The sequence below is a fragment of the Dermochelys coriacea genome, chromosome 8, assembly GCF_009764565.3.
Source record: "Dermochelys coriacea isolate rDerCor1 chromosome 8, rDerCor1.pri.v4, whole genome shotgun sequence".
Taxonomy (NCBI): Eukaryota; Metazoa; Chordata; order Testudines; family Dermochelyidae; genus Dermochelys; species Dermochelys coriacea.
Genome location: NC_050075.1, coordinates 55861956 through 55885240, shown reverse-complemented (window position 1 = coordinate 55885240; position 23285 = coordinate 55861956). Strand labels below are relative to the sequence as shown.

The following is a 23285-nucleotide window of genomic DNA, read 5'->3' as shown; positions in this document are numbered from 1 at the left end:
GAAGCTTGGGAGGGCTGAGAAGCAAGCGGCGGCTTTGTGCTCAGGTCCAGGGAGGCAGAGGTGAGCGGGGGGAGGAGGGCACAAGGAGGGCTGCCCGCGCTGCAGGAGGTAACCCGGGGGGTGCGTGCACAGGGGAACCGCTCCCTGCCCCAGTTCGCCTCCGCCTCCCTGGGCCTGAGTGCAAAGCCCCTGCCTGCTTCTCAGCCCTCCCAGGCTTCCTGCACAAACAGATGATTCGCGGGAAACCCGGGGGGGGGGCGCAGGTGGAGAAGTAGAGCGGGGCGGCGCATTCAGGGGTGGAGGCAGAGCAGAGGTGAGCTGGGGCAGGGCGCGGGGCAGAGAGCTGCTGGTGAGTACTCAGCACCCACCATGTTTTCCCCGTGAGTGCTCCAGCCCCGGAGCACTCACAGAGTCGGTGCCTAAGGCACCACTTTTGATGTGATCAGAGGGGGGAGCGGGGGAGGGGAGGGGTCAAGGAACATGGGGCGTTGGATGAGGCAGGAGTCCCAGGGCGCGGGGGTCAGGGTGGGGGTGGGCAACAATCCCCTCATGGGGCGAGGAGGGAACCGGTTGTTAAGATTTTGGCAGCTCATCACTGCATACACCCCTATATAGCCTTGGTGTCCAGTAAGAGGAGGCATAGTGCACATGCACAGGCCAAATGGACACAGCTAACTGCAATTCTCTAATCATGGTCTCAATATGCGCATGCACATCTGAAGTGGAGCACCCATAGGAACACACATCTTGAAGAACCGTAGTTACTGCATAAAGTGAGTAATTCCTTTCAAACACAGCACTGAATTGGTTTATAGTAAAAATAAAACATATTTATTAACGATAGGACATAGGATAAGTGATGCCAAGAAAAAGGAATAAAGTTAGAAAGGGTTACAAGCAAATAAAAGGGAAAACATGCATCTAAAAGTCTAAAACTTAATCTAGCAAGGTACAAGCTTTGTTTAAGATGGTTTCACTCACCAAACTTCCTTCTTCCCAGACATGGCTGACTTTCCCTCAGTCAGGACCTTCCACAAAAACACAAGATGCAGGCTTCCGCTCTCTTCGTAGGTGAAAAATCTTCACCTAAGCAGGTTTCTCACCTATATTCAGTTCCCAGAGACTTCAGTCTCACCCCACCCCTTTGTTGTAGGACCCATCTTTTTCAGCTTGCAAGAGCTCTGTTCCCTTGTGTCTGTCTAGTGATGGATGTCAAAGATGTCTTCTGTCTTTGCTTATATCTTGTAAAGTTCATTGACTTGGTTTGAAGAGGCAGGATGACCTCATACTGTTTTTCCCTTTCTGTGGGCTTCCCATCCCCCGTATGTAAATAGAGCTTCCATTGTTTTGATTCCATCATGCTAAATTTACACAGGAGACGGGTAAATAGCTGTGATGTTTAATTCTCTGAGAGAGTCCTGCTTTCCCTTTGTTTAGACACAGACTGTAAAGCCTAATATCAATGAGTATCCATAATTCCTTATAAAGTTCAAATACATACATTTCACTATTCTATTAATCACCAGTGTGTCAAAGGCTTTCATAAAACACCTCTCACAAACTTTTATAATACAATAATATTATATACAATCAATTCTTTCAGTTGCTTATCACCGAAGGTTCAGACTCCTTGTCCTTATTGCTCAGATAAATTTTCTCTTCACTGCTGGAAGCTGTCTCCTCCCCTGCTTCTTAGTTTGATAGGTTTGTTCACCTAATATACAAATGGACCTTCATTGGCTTGGCCTGATGACCAGACTGGTCAGAAAAGCAAATACACATTCCTTTGTCTAGGGCAGACCTGTTTACCAACTCCCCTGACATGCCTTGCTTAAACACACTTTAGGCCTAATTCCAGCATATTTCCATAATTCTTACTACATACCATGTACATGCATCACACGAAAATATTAATGATCAGTGAGTTATTAGTTTTCCAGTAGCATATTACATGACCCCTTTAAGATACAGATTATAACCATAATAAGGTGGATGTAATGAGTATTTCAGGCCTGACGAATTGTTGACACAGAGTAGTGAACCACTAATGGGCCTTTGTATCACAATAGTGACCTGTTGCTGTATTGCTCATATACCTTGTTTCTTCTGACTCTCTTTTACATCAGGCACTCTGAGGGCAGAAGCTCTATGTTCACTGGGTCCTGGCCTTGGCCCCACATGTTTAGCTGTCCCGTGGCCTTGGCTCCATGTGTGCCAGCTGTCTGCATCTTCCGCAGTTGTCTTTGGTTTTGTCTCCACCACTGTCCTGAGTCTGTAGCTGCCTTGCATGACCTGTGTCTTACTGCAGCTTGGACTTTTGCCATTGCTATTTGATAATTGGACCCAAACATGCTCACCTGTGTGTAGTAGCCTTAGGTCATTGACTCCTTTTATAGTAGGCTGTCTGCCTAGCTTAATGGTCTCTTAAATGGTTCTGTGTCCTGACCATCATCCATGCACTAGGCTGAAGCAGACTACCTCCATGGGAAGCAGAGTCTTGGATTCCTGCCTATTCTCAGGCCTGTCATCTAATTTCTCTGGGCCTGTTTCTCTGTCAGTTAAACTTTTTTTAAAAAAAAAAAAAACTTTCCTTAGAGATTTAGCTAACATTTGTAAAGCAGTTTGAGATTCTCAAGCAAAAAGTACTAGAAGTGTAAAGTCTTCATTAGTTATAATTATTTATTCATTTATTATATTAAATTTCTGTTGTAAGGAAGGGCAACCTGGGAGGTCTTTCTTTTCCATATTGGAGAATAGCATTTACAGTATTAGAAAAGGAATGGTCTGTTTGTTTTGATGAATGACCTGTTCAGCTTTCACACATCCCAAAGTATCCTGAATACAATGCTTGACTAGCTGTACAATTTAGCAAAGTAACGGTGCTTCCAAAGGGCATGAGTCAGTGAGTCTCAGCACTGCAGAATGAATGAAGATCCAAAACAAAGCCACAAAGCTTTTTAGTCTCAGTAGATGAAACTGCCTAATATGTTTGGGTAAGTGGAAATGTATTACTGTCTGGTTATCACATTTAATCAAAATCCTGGCAAGAGCTGAGGAAACGCTTCTAGTCCCTTAGGAGTTTCGCTCACCTCCCCAAACATAGGTTTTTCCATGCAGCTGTACATGAGTAGAGAATGAAGAGTGAGTTCTGCTGATAGTTATATTGAGAACTTAGTTGTTGCCATTACATTTGATAAGTTGCCAAAAATACATTGGCGTTCTTCAAACTCCTACTTGCATTGCTGTGTTGTCCTATAACTAGGTTACCAGCGCCTTTGTTGATGCACTGACTTAGCCTAGAATGGCCTTATATTCATACTAATCACTCAGGGCTTGTCTACACCATGCAGCTTTTAGTGACAAGGTTGTATCGACACAGCCTTGTCGCTAAAGTCAGCATTTGTAAACGCTCTTTGTTGGTACTTTGTCGGCACTTTTGCCGACAAAATACTTCCAGCCTTGCGAGCGGCATTTGCTTTGTTGGCAGGAGCTGCGTGCACACTGCCACTTGTGTTGGCAAAACTTTTGTTTTTCTTGGGGGGCCTTTTATGTACCCGTGAAAGACTAACTTTTTTTGACAACTTCACAATGTAGACATACCCTCAGAAAGACACTGTCCGGTAGTTTAAACTGGATATAGAATTATTCACTTGTTCTAAACTGGTGTAGTATTAGGTAGTGTAAAATAGGAGCCACACTTTGTTTCAGAGATGACTGCATTTCTGTAATTCCTGTTTAAGAAAACCAGCATCTAAGCAAATCAAAACACCAATGCTTGTCTGAGCAGTTTGCCTCTGAAGAATAGCCACAGAACCAAAACTGTGAGCATATAATCTGTTTACAAAATACTCATAAATAGAAGCAGTTTGAACTGAATTATGACACCTACAGGGACCTGATTTTTAGACATACTTAGTATCCCCATTTTCAACTAAAGTCAGTGGGAGCTATAGATGGAAACTTATCACCTCTGATAGTCAGGCCCATGGGGGTGCTCAGAAAAGTTTGTCAGTATTTTCACTAGGATATGTGTACCCCTACATTTACAATGGAGTACCAAAGGATTCAGGCATGCAGTTCCCAATATTAATGGGTGTCCTCTGGCTAATCCCCCGTGTCCTATTTTGATGAATTTAGGGTTGAGTTTGTGAATCTCTCTTCAGAGTTCTCAGAGGGATTTACATTGGAAGCTTGTTCTGTTCACCAGATATGATTCATTGCACACACCTATCTGAATGAGCTTTGAATGAACTCAAAAGTGGCTTTGTGAGACGTGCACATTGCAGGAGAAATATGAGGAGTCATATTGCTTACAGATGGCTTTCCATCCCTTGAAAAAGAGCTTTGTAGCAGCTAAAGTGCTAATGAATTGCTTTCAGGTTCTAAAAAGAAAAGTATCATTAGCAAGCACTCCCATCTGCAAAGGCTACTAAGAATCGGGGTTTGTCTATACTTGGAAATTTACTGAAATAGCTATTAGGGACTAATTATTCTGAAATTATTATTTTAGTATAGGCCTCAATGTGGACACACATTCTGCAATTAAAGGGTTTTCCCCCCGAAGTTAGCTTAATCTGTAATAAGAGGACACTATATTAATCATTCTAGAATTGCTAGTTTGGTTAATTTCCAAGTGCAGAGCTGCGGCCTAACCCAGTGCTCTGTGCTCTGCAGTGACATGGCTGGCTCCAGCCAGGCAGCATGGATGCCTGTCCTGGCTCCCTGGGTGGCGCACCTGTAGTTCTGCCAGCCTCTGGCGCTCCAGGCAGCGTGGTAAGGGGGCAGAGAGCAGAGGGGGTTGGATAGAGGGCAGGGGAATTCGGGGTGGTGGTGGTCGGGGGTCTGGATAGTGGTTGGGGGGGTTGAATGGGGGAAGGGGTCCTGGAATGGAGGAAGTCAGGAATGAGAGGAGGGGTTGGATGGGGCGGCGGGGGATCAGGGGACAGGGAGGGAGGGATGGATGGGGCACAGGTTCCGGGGGGGGGGTGTCAGGGGACAGGGAACGGGGGGTGTTGGATGGGGCAGGAGTCCCGGGAGGCTGTCAAAGGGCGAGAAGCAGGGGGAGTTGGATATGGGGCAGGGGCTGGGCCACGACTGGCTGTTTGGGGAGGCACAGCCTCCCCTAACCGGTCCCCCATACAATTCAGAAACCCGATGTGGCCCTCAGGCCAAAAACTTTGCCTGCCCCTGACATAAAAGCTTGTTGCAAGCTGGAGGGAGAAAAATTATTCTCCTTAACCTCTGAGGATGGGACAAGAAGCAATGGGCTTAATTTGCAGCAAAAATGGTTTAGGATGGACATTAGGAAAAACTTCCTAACTATCAGAGTGGTTAAGCACTGGAATAAATTGCCTAGGAAGGTTGTGGAATCTTCATCATTGGGGATTTTTAAGAGCAGGTTAGATAAACACCTGTCAGGGATGGTCTAGATAATATTTAGTCCTACCATGGATGCAGGGGACTGGAATAGATGACTTCTCTTGGTCCCTTCCAGGCCTTCGATTCTATGATGATGTTTTCAGCAATCTAGCCTACGCAAACTTGCCCACAGACAAGTGCATAAGCATGGGCCCCTTGCTGAAATCGTGGAAGTCATAGTGCAGCTCCTTCTGGGCATGCCTCCAGCTTCTCAGACAATGCCCCCTTTTCTGACAGCACCTGGGACTGGTGTGCTTCATTCATTCATTTTGCACAACACACAAGTCCTGGTTCTCCAGTGCCTTTCACTTTGAGCAGTCACTCACACCTATGCAAAGTGAATGTAAAACTGCACTGAATCAGAATGGTAGAAGTTGCACACAATCTGCACAGGTGTAAATGACTGCATGAAGTGCAAGACCCTGGAGAATCAAGCCCCAAAGGTGCATAATAGTACTGCCTTTCCCTGTACTCTATGCAGCTTTTCATAGGGCTGGCGCAATTGCATTCTGCTCCTCTACTGCCTGGTACACAAAGGACAGCATGATTGTGATAGTATTGTGATTGTTGCTTTATATACGTTTCCTGATTGAATTGCTATGTTTTCCCCCCAACCCATCCCATCTTCCTCTTTTTCTCTGGGGTCAGCGAGACCTCTGGACAGAAGCTATAAATTTTCTTGTTAAGTTAGGAAATTCTAGAGACCAGAGTCCCATCACCACTAGCCTGTTGTCACATCCGCACCATCCAAGTACCATCTCTTTGGCTCATCCCTTTTTTCCTTTTGGTTGGAAATGAGCACAGCTGTTAAAAATGAAAACATGCGAGTCAGAATCTCAACGTTGCAACAATTACAGTTCTGACTTCCTCTAGCCAAACCCATTCAAAGTACAAGCAGCAACACAGTCTGGCCCCCTTGTGGTCAAAATGATTAATTTTTATACTAAAAAAAAGCTTGTGGGTCTGACACGTGCTTAATTTTTCAGCCAACAAAATAGAATTAATTGTATGAAATGTATTGTTACCCTACAGTTTTAATGTCTTGGTGGGTAAGCTGTGACAAAAAATGTTATAAGCCAAGGTTGTGGAAACAGAGAAATGGTTGGAATCCTGACTGGGACTGTGTTAAATTCATGTAGTTAGTTGCAGTCATAATTAGTGAATTATATAGAGTTTGGAAGCACAGGTCTGGGGAACCCTGGGGTCTATTAACATTTCTGATACTGGCCCACTGTATGACCGTGGCCAAGTTGCTTGACCTTTCTGGGCTCCAGACTAATTGGAAAATAGGGATAATACTTCCCTACTATCTCTCAGTGGTATTGTAAGGCTTTACTAATTAGAGCCAAAGCACGTAGAACTTACCCATGTGCAACTCCCGTTATTTTCAGTGAATGGTTTGAATGAGTAAAGCCATTAGGTTGTACAGTATTGGCACAGCTGGTTCTGTACTCTCTGCTCCCCATCTTGGTGTAGGGGACAGAGAGCTGGCATCTCAGATGTGGGCACAGGGCAGCGTGCCTCACCAGATTTGCTGCTGCTGATGTAATTTAGAGCAGCTTAGGGCTGTTCTTCATTATGCAAGGGTTTCAGGCTGTATATGGCTCAGGTTCATAGATGTGGAAAGGTAGCTTAAACGCTTTCCCCACACCCTCTCCTCATCTTTGCTGAGTCTAAACTTAACAGTCGTAAAGGTCTTTGCTCTTCCATTGTGGCTTTGATACAAGATCTCAAAGTAGTATTATTGTTCATGATGCAGTAATGCCAAGGTTCATGGCCCTGTTGTGCTAGGCACTGTACAGACATGACTGTGTATTACTACAAGGGAATTGCCAACCCCAGATGGTTGAGTTCATGTTTAGTTTAGTTTAGATTGGCATCCAAAAACTTAGCTGTCTGTCTGAACTTCATTGTCTGTGTAGTGATCCATGGCCATCCCTCCCTGTCAGTCTTGGAAGGAGGCCATGCCCCCTCACAACAGTGTGCAAAACGGGGCTGGAAATAGTGCGAGAACAGTCTCGTTCTCATAGCAGATCAGCACTTTCATTCTCCAACCTTGGATGAAAATGAGGAGTGATGAGGCAATGTGAAAGTGAGCAAAAGCAATGGGAAATGTTAACCAAATGTTTTCAACACTCCAAAATAGTCCCATTCCAGTTCTGGGTAGTCTTCTCCAAACTGGTTAGCTTATTCCTATGCTTAAGATGCAGCAACCAGGAAAAGAGCTTGCTCTCATGGAATGGCTTCAACCCAGAGAGACGTTTCAGGGTCTATAAGGACCTTTGCTGTGAATCTATTGATCTTGGGGACTTTTTAAGAGTCATAGCTTAACTCTGGTTTCATTTTTAAAAAATCCTTAGGTTTTCCCTATTTCTTTTTTTTCCAGCTTATTTGTATGAGCTATGTGGTCTGCCCTTGGTGCATGTGCAGAGTCCCCACTAATCCATAGAATTTTCCTACACAGATGAAAAGCAGCATATGTTCATATAAGAGATTTTACAGACAAGACTAATGTATTCATTCCCCGGCCTTCCTCATAAAACTTATTTATAAATATTAATGTCTTAAAAAAAAAACCCTAGCATTACTAATTTCAGTGGAATAAACATTCTTCCCCTTCCTCTTACTCACGTCTCCCGTCCCCCACCCCTGTGTGCACGTTAGGATTAGAACTATTTATGCTGAAAGTATCCTGTCTTGAAAAGGGGGAACTAAGTAATGCAACTTCATAATCTCCTCAAGATGGTAACCCGCACAGAAGTGGTACTTATCCATTGGCAAGGCCACATCTCTTTTGGTTCTCAAAGAATCTTGGCAAAGTGCTGTCTTAGGCCCAGACCCCTATCCAAGCACACAGCTCAAGCAGTTGGACTGTGCTATGGAATTTCTCCAGGGCTAGAGAAGATGGAATATTTCCCATGGGTCTTGAAGAAAATACACCCACTATATGGCTGCTACTCCATTTGCATCTCCCATGTGAAGGGAACAGCCAATGGACCAAAGTAGCTGATGTATTCATGACAGAACAGTTCATTGCAGCTATCTTGAAAGTACTTTGTGGGGTTGGACAGAGAGCAGAGACAATAGCATGTGATGTAACTTGCACTCTGTGACTGATCATCTACAGTTTACAAAGTGCAAATACTCCAAACCAATGGTTCTCAACCTTGTCCATACTGCAGCCCCCTTTTGCGCACTAGAACCTCCCCAAGACTCCTTCTCATGTAGCAATATTTGGAGGCCAGGGTGGCCATGAACTGCAGGTGTAAGCAATAGTGGCAATGGATAGTTAACTGATAGGATATGTCTGTATAAAGTGTTCAGCAAATAACCTTGAATAATAGACTAGTTGTATAAAAATAGTCTTTGCAGGTAATGCATGAAAAAAAGAGGTCCTTAATTATCTAATTTGCCCATTTCATTGTTATGATACGTATAGGAAAAATTATCTTGACAAATTCCTAACTACTCTGTCTAGGATAAAAGGTACGTTAAAGTTAGCATGTGTTAGCTAACATAATGAAGAGTGTAATGTTAGCATATATTAGCTCTTGCATGCTAACTAACACACTTAAAAGTCTAGTGTAGACAAGGCACACTGCTCTCAAAATGTTAAGATGGTTGTTAGTCTTAACACACATGAATAGCAGTGTGTCTTGTGTACACTAGACTTTTTAAGTGTGTTAGTGTGTAAGAGCTACCATCACACCTCTAAATTCTAGTTTAGACAAGGCCTGAAAGAAGATTGGGCCAGAACATTCAGAAATTAGAGCTTGAGTAGAAACATATAAAATAGAATCAGAAAGGATCTTTAAAAACACTCAGCATTTGTTTATCAGTCAATTAATTTTGTTGTTTCTTTTTTCTTTAGACTTCCTCAATCAGACCACATTTGAAGTGCAGGCATTTTTAGAAGCTGTCCAGTTCTTCCGTCAAGAGAAAGGCCACTATGGGTCTTGGAAAATGATAACTGGCAATGAAATTCAGGTACAATAGAATCTCCCTTTCTTTGTTCATGGTGGCTTTTGAGCATGGTGGAGGTAGTGAGAAAATGAAAGGTGTTTGAAGGAAACCTTGAGTAAAAAAAATATCCAAGATATTTATATCTGTAAACAGACACAGAGCATGTACACCAAATTTATTCAGTGTTCTATGCTATGAATTTCCACTGCAAGTGAAAATAGTTGGCAATGTAGTTACAAATGAGAGCCCAATCCTGCTAATGCCAGTCAATGAGCATAGGGCCCAATCCTGCAAAGACTTATGCTGGTGTTTTAACTTTATGCATTGTGAGCAATCCCACAGGACTACTTGCTGTGCATATAGTTAAGCACCTGTGTAAGCCTTTGCAAGATCTGGGGAGCATAGTGTTAGTGTTGTGAGTAGTTTCACTGAAGTCAGTGGGACTAAGAGTAGTAAACAACCTACTCATTGGCTATGTCTACACTTACAGTGGCTGACGTACACTGCACATCACCCTAGCACAGGTGTAAATAGCCATGTAGACAGTGAGGCACTGCTTTGGCAAGTAAAGACACATCAGGTCAGAACCCTAAACTGCTCTCTACAGCTGTATATACCCTACTCAGCTCTGTATGTGCCCAAGTTGTGCATCTCACATATGCATTGCTATTTTTAGACGTGTAGGATCTTGCTGCTGGAACCTTTCCCTCCAGCAGCAGAGCCTTTCCTTGCTTCAGGGAAGTGCCGGAGCCTTTCCCCGCTCCTTCTTCCTGCCAGAGCCTTTCACTGCTGTGTGTAGCTACACACTGCACTGTGGACACAGCCTGCTTTTCACTGCTGTATGTTGCTACGTGAACTCTATATGCTATCACCAGTTTAACAAGACCTGTATCAAGTGTTTGCAGGATTGGGCTCTGTTTCTATCCCTTCCCATTGCAGCGATATTGCAGGTAAAATACCTTCTTTTCCCTGTTGGTACTGATTATATTAATAACTATACTAGTTTCCAATCGCTTTCTGTCTAGTGCCCCCAATCCCCCTACAGAGGTTCATGCTGTCATGCAATATATTTTATGGTGTTGAAATTTTTAAAATGCGCTGTCTAGATTGCAGGAAATTAAATATCATGTGGCTAATTAAAAATTCCCCGGGGAGATGCCTACTTTGAGGTTTTCAGTTGCTATTGCTCAGTGAACCATGAATTGCACCTGTTTCTTTCCATACTGTTGAATGGGTGTTTTCAAAATGGGTGATTTACCATCAGAAGGAGCTGTTTGCAAGCTGGTAACAACTTCTCCAGTTAGGCCTTTAGGAGATGTTTGAAAAGGGGCTTAGATATATAATATAAAAAACAGTGCAACAACTGAGTGAAATACCACAGCAGCCAATATAATACCTAGGCTTAGAAGGATTAGATTTTTATTGGTCAATGTCAATTTCACTGTACACTGAAAAAATATTTCTAGCAATAAGTATCAAAATTTACAGATAGGCAAGGTAAGAAAATACTGCTTGAAAACTTACTAGAGTTTGATTTAAGGATATTTACTTTGTTTATTTTGATGTGTGATGTTGTGTTCTAACAGTTGTATAGCTTCAGTTTTTTGAATCTCAACATGTACTCTCATTAAATAATTATTGTCCGAATCCCACCTCCATAGTTTCCCACAATTATGAAAAATTAAATCGATAAAAAGAAGAAAATATTGAAAAATAAATGTTGATATCTGTCAGAATTATTTTTTAAAATCAAACTCTGCCAAGCCTAATAATACTGTAATCATAAAAAAAAAGTGTTGCAAAATGTATACAAATTTAATTTTGAAATGAGGATAAGGAAAATTTTTTTTACCCATTTATGTTACTTAAATTTCTTGAGCAATAAAGGATATTTGGGGAAAACAAGTTTATGTTTACAGCCTGTAATGAGCTGCAAAGTGCTCTCACCCTCCACCATCTCTCCCAGCTCTCCACCTATTATCCAAAACCTCTGTTTTGGTTCTGAGCATAGCTCCAGCTCCCACTGGGCTTGCCATAGCCCTAGTTTGGTAAAACTACTGGTGGGCCAAATCCTGATATTCTTTACTCAGGAAAAGATGCCATTGTTAACAGTGGCAGTAAATAAGGACTGCAGAGTTTGACTGGTTCCAAAACTTTCTATAGGCCTTTGCATCTCATTGTCTACAATTTTATATTAAAAATGCTTTAATGTAAAATCCAGGGAGCAGAGAGAGCGCCTGTATTTCCAAATTATGGTGACATAAATGACTAGCCTAAGAATCAAAAGCCTAAAAGAAATTTCAGGTCTACTGCTTGGTGCCAGCCACCCCACTCCCTGACAAAGTGTGCACAGAAGAGCAAGGGTTGGAATAAGCCCTGAAACCAACAGAAGTAGGAGCACCAGTTTAGAAGCATGATCAGCTTCCCAGGAGCCTGCAGAAGCTCTGCTGCAAGACCCTAGTGTGGATTGAGTATTGCAAGTTCCAGGGAAGAGATGAAGGTGAGGATCTGCCACTTTACACATTGTGTTCCCCTCTGGGCAGAAATTCACATGGAAGGCATCATTATTGTCCCCTTTCCAAAATGTGCACTGGATGTGGGATCAGAACCTAGGGCTTAGGTTGCAGCGAAGGGACCCAATAACACCACAGCCATTCTAATGGTGGGGAGTGGAGCCTAGAGAACAGCACAAAGAAGCAGGCCCACCTCCAGGATGTGTAAGGTTGGTGTCAGATTTCTGCAAGACTCCTTAGTCTCTGGGGTTCGAAAATCTTTTCTTTGCCCCTCTGCAATGCTCCAAACACCCCTTCCCCCCCAGGGGAGAATGGAACACCAGCTACCTGCAACTCTTGGAGAATCTCTTTAGTATGCTTTTCCCCTCCTTCAGGAAGAAGTTTTTAGTCTTGGGTGGATAAACTAGTAGATGCTGCAGTTACTGTGACAAATGGCTGAAACAGAGCACTGCATAGCAACAACCACACTGGAACAAACCAGTGTTCTGCCTCATACAGCACTTAAAATGGATGGCTAAATTTTAGGCTCCTAAGTCCATACTTGGGCATCTAAAATAAATGGCTTGGAACACTGCTGTGAGTTGCATAACTCCAATGAGTTCACTGGATTTATTCCAGATATATTTCAGTAAAACTAAGAGAGAATCTGGCCCCTGATTATTTTTTTTCCCAGAAATGCTGAGCTTTCAGCAGCTCTCATTGACTTTAGTGCCAGCTGCTGCGTGTTCATCACCCTTGAAAATCATGCCACTGATAGGGAAAATGTAGGGGTCCATTGAAGAATTTGTGATTCAGGGTTTTGTCCTCACTAACCAGAATAATTCTGATAGTCTGCCTTGGAAAACTGTGGAAGATGTGGAAACTGGATGAAAGTATATAAGTAGGGCTTAAATTCTTAGAGTATTTCTTGGAGACCCCATGCTCCTCCGACCCCAACATCCTATTAAAAACTCCTGGGGGGTTGAAAATATTTACGGGAGCTCTTGTCCAGACAACTCCCTGAATTTAAGCCTTGTGTATAACCATTATCTACTCTCATGCTTTGATGTCAGGAGTCAAGATTCCCCGATACCAACTAATAGGAAACAGGAATACCGTAGCATCAAGGAATCCCCATCCTGCCCACCAAAGGGTTAAGAGGATAGTATTCCTTGACAGGTTTGAAAAGTTTGTTTTGAGTCATGAAACTGTTACAATGTTAGTTTCATTATCTTTTCCTACTCATAACCCATATATCCAAAGAGAACTGTCATCAGAGGACTTCCAGAATAGTTGCATTATTATCTTCTTAGTTATGATTAATACTAGAAGTATAGTGTGTTCTCAAAGTAAATGCTTTGACCAAGTATAATAATTGTTTTAGGCAAATGTCCAAGCTAGGTGAATGGTTTGGAACAACCAGATTAGAAGTTTGTTGCTATCTAAAAAAACCAAAAAAACTGCAGAATGCCAGTTAATATGTTCATCCTGATTACTTGTTATGACACACAGTATTGCCAGTATTGACTGAAGCTGTTTGGCAGAGGAGTACTCCTCAGGTGTGCCCTGAGGCCTACTGAGAAGGCTTCGAGAAACAAACCCCAAAGAGGGAAGACAGACACGCTTCAGAGTGGGGGGCTGATTTACCCCAGGCCCTGTCCCTGCCAGAGGAGGGAGCGCTAAGTCTGGCGAGGCAGAAGGGGTGCCTTGCCACAGTTTATAAATACTGATTTCTCTGTATGTGCACAAACTGACAAAAAAAAAAAATACTTCCATCAATGATCATCAACATTTACAGAGAGGCAAAGTAAAAAAAAAAAAATGCTGCTTGAGAGCTTACTAGAGTTTGATTTAAGGGTATTTACTGTGTGTGTTTTGACATGTGATGTTGACAACCTGTGTTTTAAAAGTTATAAAACTTTTAACTTTTTAATCTCAGCATTTGTCATTAAATAATTCTGACCCTCCTCCCATAACTACCTGCGACTGTGAAAATTTAAATCAATAAAAGTCTATATAGATGCTTAAAAATAAACATCAGTATCTGTTGAAATTTTTTTTTTAAAAAAAGATCTATTTTGCCAAGCCTATATATACAGTAAAACAAATACTCAACATCTCCCGCTGGCATATGAAATACTCTTGTGCACCCTTAAAATTTGCTGGTTACGTTTTTGTTTTGTTGCTTACATCATTTTATAAAGATAAATGGGATTGTCGATAGTACAAAATTATCTGCTTAAGTATTAAAAAAGCATGACAAATACAAAAGGTAAAGGAATACTTCGTGGGGTACTGGGTTGTGGGCTGTGGCAGTATAAGCTTGAGTTGCTGTAGGTCTACCTATTAGGCTTGATTCGCCACTGTGCTACTCTGGTTTTACACTGGTGTAACTCCACTAATCAATGATATACCAGTGTAAACTGGAGTCATACAGTGGTGAATCAAGCTCATTGTTTTTATAAAAGTTAAATCAAGTATTGGTCGTCGAGCGATTGCTCATATTGATTCCAATTGGGTGCTGCTAGGGAAAAAACTTTCCGACAACGGTGCTTGCAGCGCGCGCACACCTATCAGGTCAGCTGTGGAACCTTCTGGAGTGGTGCCTCCATAGTGCTCTGTGTATAACCCTGCTGACCCAGCGCCTCCTCAGTTCCTTCTTACCGCCAGTGATGGTTGTTGGAACTGTGGTGTCTTTCTCAGCAAGCTCTCCATGTTTCCCTAGCTTCTATCTATTTTAGTGTTTGTTTTCCTTAGTCAGTTTAGTTAGTGTTGTGTTAATAGTTCGCTGTTGGGAGTGGGTGGTTCCCCTCCAACCTGACCGCACTCTCCCTGGAGACTCGGGGCATGCTTAAGTCCCAGGGGTTCAAACCCTGCAAGTCCTCCAAAAAGCTTATGCCAATGGGCAACCCCCACGACACTTGCTTAAAGTGTCTGGGAGAAATGCATCAGGCAGATAAGTGCAGGATTTGCAAAGAGTTTCGCCCAAGAACAAAAAAGGATAGGATTTTTTTTTTTTTTTTTTTAGTTTCTTATGGAGGTGGTACTTAGACTACAACCAGCAATGATGCTGCAGGACCTGGCACTGAGTGCACTGGTGTATAGTACCCTGGCATTAGTCATGGAGACAACACCGTGGAAGGACTGTGGACGAGACCTGCAGCACCGCCGCTCTCTGGTGCGGAAACAGTCGGAGACGATTCCGCACTGGTTCCATACCCCAAGTTAGAAGTGGCACCGGAAACAAGGGAGAAGTGGTTCCCCGACTTCAGGACCCACCTCCTCGGAACCAGCCAATGGGGTGCATCCCAGGGAGGAGGCAGTGCCAAAAACTTCAGCGCAGGCACTGTCGACTTCGGTGCTGCAAGGGGGACTGCTGAGTCAGGTGAATTGGACTCACCGTGTCAGGTGGTGGAGGAGGTACAACTTCCTTCCACTCCAGACATATCTGAGGCCACGAGAGACCTAGACATGACAGCACCATGGTCCCTGGCCCTTTGCACCAAGCCTCTGATGCCACAGCGTGTGGCACCATCCCGGGGAAGACCTGCAGTGCTCTTCCCATCGGCACCATCACCAGAGGCAAAATACCACCCGGAGTCCCAGCGCTGATCAGACTTGTGGCACTGATCACATTCACGGCACCAGTCCCACCACCGCTCCAGGTCCTGCCAGCGCTCCTGTTCGCCGTGTCAATTGCTGTTGTGGAACCAGTCCTGTTCCTGGCGCAGTCCATCTCTGTACCGTTCCGTGTCATCGCGCAGACCCTGCTCACAGCACCACTCCCCAGCCTCGCAGCACTGCTCCCTGGCCCAACAGCGCTTGGCACCACCCTGGCCCTCACAGTCTAGGTCCCCGTCTTCGGGCTCGGAGATGGGGTCTAAATATTTGGAGCAGGCCCGATGCAAGTCTGCATTGGCCAGACTAGACATAGGTGTGGCACCCTGGCCCGCACAGTGGCAGGAGCCAGCGCAGTGGCCATTTTGGACCACTTTGGACCAGTCCAGGGGTTCCTGTTCAGTGGTGTCCAAGGCGAGGGTCCCAGAGGCAGCAGCCAGTCGTCCCACCCTGAGGGATGCGGAGGAGTTACCAGTCCTACCACCTTCTCCGGAACCCACCCCTGTTTCTGAGCCTGACCCTGGGGTGGCTGACCCTGGATTAGAGGAAGGACAAGAGGTACCAGAGGATCAGGATGGTCAGGACGACCCAGTTTCCCGTCTAGCCTCCTCATCTTCCTCCCTGGACAAGACTGTGGCTGGCACCTCCACCTCCAGGCCTCCCCCTATAGATAGCCAGGCCCACCAGGAACTATGCAGGGTGGCATGAAATATGAAATTGCAGGTCGAAGAGGTGGTAGAGTCCAAGGACCCTATGGTGGATATTCTGGCACCGAAAGAGCTACCCTAGATGGTCCCATCACTCAGCAAAACTATCCAGGCCAATGCAAAGACTCTGGTCTCCATCCCTCCCACTGCCAAGGTGGTGGAGAGGAAATATTTCATCCCCACTAAAGGGTACAAATACCTCTTCACACACCCACAGCCCTGTTCCCTAATGGTGGCTGCAGTGGATGAGAAGAAGAGGCAGGGACAGCAAGCTCCAGCACCTAAGTCCAAGGGCGCCAAGTGCCTGGATTTATTCGGACACAAAGTATACTCCACAGGAGGCTTACAATTTGGGATTGCCAATCAGCAGGCAATCCTGAGTAGATACAACTTCAACTCCTGGAACGCAATGCTGAAGTTTAAGGAATTGATACCAGCAAAGTCCAAAGAGGAGTTTGGGGCTATTATTGAAGAGGGCAAGGCAGTGGCACGGACCTCTTTACAGGCCGCACTGGACGCTGTGGACTCGGTAGCGCACACCTTGTCCTCGGGAATCACCATGAGTCGTAGCTCATTGCTGCAGGCCTTGGGGCTTCCGCCCAAGGTTCAACAAACTATGCAGGATCTGCCTTTCGATGGGGTTGGTCTGTTTGCTGAACAGACAAACTCCAGGCTGCATAGCCTAAAGGATTCCAGGGCTACAATGAAATCCTTGGGTATGCACACCCCGGCAACCCAAAAAAAGCCCTTTAAGCCCTAACCACAGCAACAGCGGTCATATCCTTCTTGGCTGAGGCAGGATCCCTACAGACGCTGGAGCAGAAATGGCTAGTGCAAGCCTCCCCATCCTCTGTCTGGGCAGGACCAGGGCCCAACTAAACCTTCATCAGGCTCAAAGCAGCCATTTTGAAGGTGTGCCCGAGGACGGAGCACCTGTCTCAGCACCGGATCCTTCCCCATGTTTTCTGAACTGTCTATCCCACTTCTACCGTGCTTGGGTCCAAATAACATCAGACAGTGCTGGGTTCTTCACGCGGCAGGGGTGGGTTATTCTCTCCAATTCTGCTCCTTCCGTTCCTCCCACCCCCCTTCCCTGTCCCTCTTCAGGGACCCTTCTCACGAGCAGCTCCTTATCCAGGAGGTGCTGTTGCTCCTCGCCATAGAAGCGGTGAGGGAGGTTCCTCAGGAGCTATGGGGAAAGGGATTCTATTCCCGTTATTTTCTAATCCCTAAGACAAAGGGGGCTCAGACCCATTCTAGACCTGTGAGGACTCAACGAATTCATGGTGAAGTTGAAGTTCCATATGGTCTCCCTGAGCAGGATTATCCATTCCCTGGATTCGGGAGACTTGTACGCCACTCTCAACATGAAAGATGTACTTTCATATAGCCATTTGCCCCAGGCACAGACAATTTCTAAGGTTTGTGGTTGACCACAAACACTATCAGTTCATGGTCTTCCTATTCGGTCTGTTGACAGCCCCCTGAGTTTTCACCAAGTGCGTGTCAGTCGTAGCGTCTTCGTTCGCAACAGACAGCTGCAGGTACACCCCGACCTCAACGACTGGCTACTCAAGGGGTTTACTAGGGAGCAGGTGGAATCTCAGATCCAGTTTGTCGGATCCACATTCGAGAGACTGGGCCTCCTCCTCATTGTGAATAAGTCAACCTTGTCTCTGACCCAGAGAATAGAATTCATCGGAGCAGTGCTGGACTCGGTGCAGGCAAGAGTGTTTTTGCCAGATACACGATTCCAAGCCATATCAAACATCATTCAAGGCCTCAGGCGATTCCCGACCACTACTGCAGGGGGTTACCTATATCTCCTTGGCCACATGGCAGCCTGCACTTATGTGGTCCGGCATGCCAGGCTGAGGCTCAGACCCCTGCAAGCGTAGCTTGCATTGGCCTATTGCCCGGGACGTGACAACCTGGACTTAGTAGTGATGGTACCAGAGCACGTACTCGAGTTCCTCGAATGGTGGCTCGACCCTCAAGATGGTGTGCAAAGGAGTCCCCTTCAACAGCCCCCAGCCCTCCTCGTCCCTGGTAATGGACACATCACCTCTGGGTTTGGGGTGCGCATTTGGGAGATCAACAAACACAGGACCTATGATCTTGGGATGAGCTCTCCCTTCATATCAACGTCAAGGAGCTCAGGGTGGTACGCCTAGCATACCAAACTTTTCGGGCCCAGCTGTAAGGCTAGTGCATGGCAATAAGGACAGATAACACCACTGCCATGTTTTACATCAACAAGCGGGGTGGAGCCTGTTCCTCCCCTCTGTGTCGAGAAGCCTTCAGGCTCTGGGAGTTCTGCATAGCCTACTCCATTCACCTGGAAGCATCCTATTTCCCAGGGGCTCAGAACAACCTGGCAGACCACCTCAGCAGATCGTTCCGCAATCACGAGTGGTCCGTCTGTCCAGACATCATATACTCCATCTTCCAAAGGTGGAGGTTTCTCCAGGTTGAGCTGTTTGCCACCCACAGCAATAGGACGTGCCCAATGTTCTGCTCCTTCCAGAATCATAGCCTGGGCTCCGTCACAGACATGTTTCTGCTACCCTGGGAAGGCTGCCTGTTGTACACCTTTCCCCCATTCCCTCCTGTGCACGAGGTCTGCAGGGACAGAGCAGAGGTAATCCTGGTGAGCCCCAGTGTGGCCTCGACAGCACTGCTACACAACGCTCCTAGAACTGTCAGTGGGCACCCTGATTCAGTTGCCACTCCACCCTGACCTGATCACTCAGGACCATGGTCACCTGCTCCACCCAAACCTCAAGTCCCTCCATCTCCTGGCTTGGAAGCTCCATGGAACTTCTGTGCTTGGAACCTGTAAGGGAGGTCCTGCTTGGCAGCAGGAAACCATCCACCAGGGCCACTTATCTTACTAAGTGGAAAAGGTTCACTTGCTGGTGTGCCCAGCGATCTACACCTCCACTCCAGGTGCCTATACGACTCATCCTAGAGTACCTCCTACACCTAAAACAACAAGGCCTGGCAGTGTCATCCATCAAGGTTCACCTCTTTGCTATCTCGGCCTTTCACCCAGGAGTATCTGGACGCTCCATATTTGCCAACCCCATGGTGGGACATTTTCTCAAGGGCCTGGAACGCTTCCATCCCCAGATTAGACAGCCTCTCCCTGCATAGGACCTTAACTTGGTCCGCTCCAACTAATGAGGACCCCCATTTGAACCGCTAGTGACTTGCTCCCTTCTGTCTCTATCATACAAGGTAGCTTTTCTGGTCACCATTACCTCAGCAAGGAGGGTGTCTGAGTTAAAGGCCCTCACCTCTGACCCACCTGACACCATCTTCCACAAGGATAAGGTGTGATTTAGGCCTCACCCAGCCTTTCTTCCTAAGGTTGTGTCAATTTTCATACGAGTCAAGACCTATACCTGGCCATTTTCTATCCTAAACCTCATGCCAGTAACTGCGAGCAGAGGCCGCACACTCTGGTTGTTAGCCGGGTGCTGGCCTTCTACATCAAATGCACTAAACCTTTCAGAAATTCGAACCAGCTATTTGTAGCGTGGCTGACCGGATGAAAGGACTCCCGGTACCCTCGCAAAGAATATCTTCCTGGATCACATTCTGCATCCCCATGTGCTACTAGTTAGCCAAAATCCCAGCCCCGACACTTAGAGCATACTCCACAAGGGTACAGGCTTCATCATCAGCATTCCTGGCCTAGGTCCCGATCCAAGAAATCTGCAGGGCAGCAACTTGATCCTCAGTGCATACGTTCACCTCTCATTACAGCATCGTCCAGCATGCTAGAGATGATGCAGCTTTCAGCAGAGCAGCGCTCCAATGAGCGATTCCATAACTCCGACTCTACTGCCTAAGTAAGGCTTGGGAGTCACCTAACTGGAATCGATATGAGCAATTATTCAACAAAGAGAGAACTGTTGTTCACCTTCTTGTAACTATTGTTCTTCAAGACCTGTTGCTCATATCCATTCCAAACCCACCCACCTTCCCCTCTGTCGGAGTAACTGGCAAGAAGGAACTGAGGAGGCACCGCGTCTGCAGGGTCATATATAGCGCACTATAGAGGTGCCACACCAGGGGGCGCCACGGCCAACCCAACGGGTGCTGCTAAGGGAAAAACTTTCAGACAACTGTGCATGCGGCACGCACACACCTAATTGGAATGGATATGAGCAACACATCTCGAAGAACAACAGTTACAAGAAGATGAGTAACTGTTCTTTTTTGGGGGGCCCCTAAAATATACCTTTCTTTAAAGAAATATAAATCCAATTGAACATTTCTTAAAAAGGTAACTTTTACATACCTTTAAAATTCACATTGTTCAGTATATATTTGGTCACTATGAAGATTGTTACTGCCTATTTGATCATGACATCCCAGTTTTGTGTGTATTAGTGCACACTTCTGGATGACCTTGCAGGACCTTTTCATAGATCAGTTATTTCCTGATAGGTACTTGGTTCAGCATAGTTGAATCTGACTGTAAAATTTAGATTGTAAGATACTTGTGGCAGCAAACAACATGTTTTCGTATGTATCTGTAAACCATCTAGCACCTTTGGTAAACAACAAAATTCCCAGACAAAGACCTTATGAAGATAGAGTTAAGGCTGGGAAGAACAGATCAGTAAATTAAAAGTTAAAATCCTTAGAAGAACATTGTAGTTGTGGAGGCTGGAAAGGGTGGGAAAAGGGAAATGTTTAAATTTCTGGTTCTAAGTTCAAGCACAGCATGGAAATTTGCAGCTACTGCTATTCCATCATATTGTTGCCTCTTTTTGACCGGATCCTTAGTCAAGGTTTGGGACCCTGGGATGGTCCAGCTGGAAGTAGAAATTTGTGATAGGTATTTCTTTGGTGCAGTTTTGTTTATTTGCAAAGAATGTACAAAGTCCTGTCTCTCTGAATGCAGGAGGAACCAAAAACAAAAGGAACAGTTTCTTAGCTTACTGCCCTGAAGCCTCTTTATCTAATACCAGACCCAAAAGCTCACTGTCTAGCTTTTTCCAGGTTTCAGAGTAGCAGCCGTGTTAGTCTGTATTCGCAAAAAGAAAAGGAGTACCGGTGGCACCTTAGAGACTAACAAATTTATTAGAGCATAAGCTTTCGTGAGCTACAGCTCACTTCATCGGATGCATCCGATGAAGTGAGCTGTAGCTCACGAAAGCTTATGCTCTAATAAATTTGTTAGTCTCTAAGGTGCCACCGGTACTCCTTTTCTTTTAGCTTTTTCCAGGGTCACACTGTGCTCACAGGCTCCTGCTTGGCTTATCTTGCCTCTTTGCTTCTTCCTCTTTCTCTGTTCTTGTCTGTGACCTCAGTATCTCTGTGTTCTCTCACACTCCCACACACCTATCCAAAGAAATACTCAGCCCAAAAGCTCCCAGGCAGGGAGTCTCACACCTTTTTCTCTTAGGTAGGGCTTATGTTTAAAGTTAGGTGAAAACTCACCCTTCAGTTAACATATCAACCTCAATGGGGTTTTAACCTAACCCATAGCAAGGTTTCACCCAGCTCATAATGGTATGTATTATCATCATGACCGGAAATGTGTGAGTTCTTCCTCCATAAAATCCAATTTTGGAGAGGTTGTTATTCTCTCAAGACTCAGCCTGGAGTTACTATTTTTTTTTTATGGTCTATGCTGTGAGTCCCTGGAAAAATAAATCCGTATTGATAGTGTAAGCACTGGGGTAGCATTAACTCATTCCAAGATTAGACTGAGTCTGTTTCCATTTACATCCTGCTCACGTACCAGTTCTTCCTCCATTTTGACTTGCTGAGATAATGTTCACCAAAAACAGTCCTTGGATTCCCCACATTGGTGTATTTATATCTTCTTTTGTTGGGTCCAGCATCCCTTAGAAATACTTTTTAGTAGGTTTCAGAGTAGCAGCCGTGTTAGTCTGTATTCGCAAAAAGAAAAGGAGTACTTGTGGCACCTTAGGTCACTCGATTACAGACCTAAGAGTGGCTATCCTTCAACAAAAAAGCTTCAAAAACAGACTCCAAGGAGAGACTGCTGAATTGGAATTAATTTGCAAACTGGATACAATTAACTTAGGCTTGAATAGAGACTGGGAATGGATGAGTCATTACACAAAGTAAAACTATTTCCCCATGGTATTTCTCCCCCCCACCCCACCCCCCACTGTTCCTCTGATATTCTTGTTAACTGCTGGAATTAGCCTACCTTGCTTGTCACCATGAAAGGTTTTCCTCCTTCCCCCCCCTGCTGCTGGTGATCGCTTATCTTAAGTGATCACTCTCCTTACAGTGTGTATGATAAACCCATTGTTTCATGTTCTCTGTGTGTGTATATAAATCTCCCCTCTGTTTTTTCCACCAAATGCATCCGATGAAGTGAGCTGTAGCACACGAAAGCTTATGCTCTAATAAATTTGTTAGTCTCTAAGGTGCCACAAGTACTCCTTTACTTTTTAGTAGGGCTATCCAGCCTTAGGTGCAACCTTCAGCCAGTAATTCTGTAGAATTGTTTAAAATTCTGTTTAAAAAGTGACACCTGCAGGACAGCTAGCAATGGCTGAGAATGCAGACAGCTTGGGGCCATGGCAGCATGAGATCCAAGGCTCCCATTCTGAACCCTTATCAAGACTCACCACTCTCATCTTGTAAATAGTTTAGTCCAGGTCTTCAGTTGATGTAAATCACAGTAGCTCCAGTGACTTGCCACAGCAGAGGAGCCAGCCTTTTATCTTTAAACCACGTAGTAAATTTTAGGAAAGAGAATCGTGATCTGTAGTATTTTAATAGATCCATGGCCCACACAGTCACATTTCTTGTCTCTTACTGCTGTCAATTGCAAATGCATTAAGAAAGCATAAAGGTCCCGTTTCCCCTGCCCCCCTCCCACAAGTGTAAATGAAGTGCCAAAAATGGTCTCTCAATTAACTGATTGCATTCAAATCTTCATATTGTGAAAACTGTATTGTGAGAAGATGTCTTGGCTATCTGGGGTAGCAAAACAGTTATGTAATATTTGAGAAAAAAGAAAAGGAGTACTTGTGGCACCTTAAAGACTAACAAATTTATTAGAGCATAAGCTTTCGTGAGCTACAGC

General features: G+C 44.9%; 1 protein-coding gene and 1 long non-coding RNA gene across 3 annotated transcripts in view; both read left to right on the top strand.

The window, feature by feature from the left end:
* NIBAN1 (niban apoptosis regulator 1) overlaps window positions 1–23285 on the top strand; it is a 116833-nt gene that overhangs the window by 79835 nt on the left and 13713 nt on the right. For both annotated transcript variants that reach the window (XM_038414119.2, XM_043491147.1), the window contains exon 6: window positions 9290–9405. In XM_038414119.2, coding sequence (XP_038270047.1) covers window positions 9290–9405 — 116 coding nt within the window. The remainder of the gene's footprint in view (window positions 1–9289; window positions 9406–23285) is intronic.
* On the top strand, window positions 15915–23196 carry LOC122455579. Its single transcript, XR_006273878.1, has 3 exons — window positions 15915–21214; window positions 21441–22085; window positions 22652–23196. It is a non-coding gene; the product is annotated as an uncharacterized LOC122455579 (long non-coding RNA).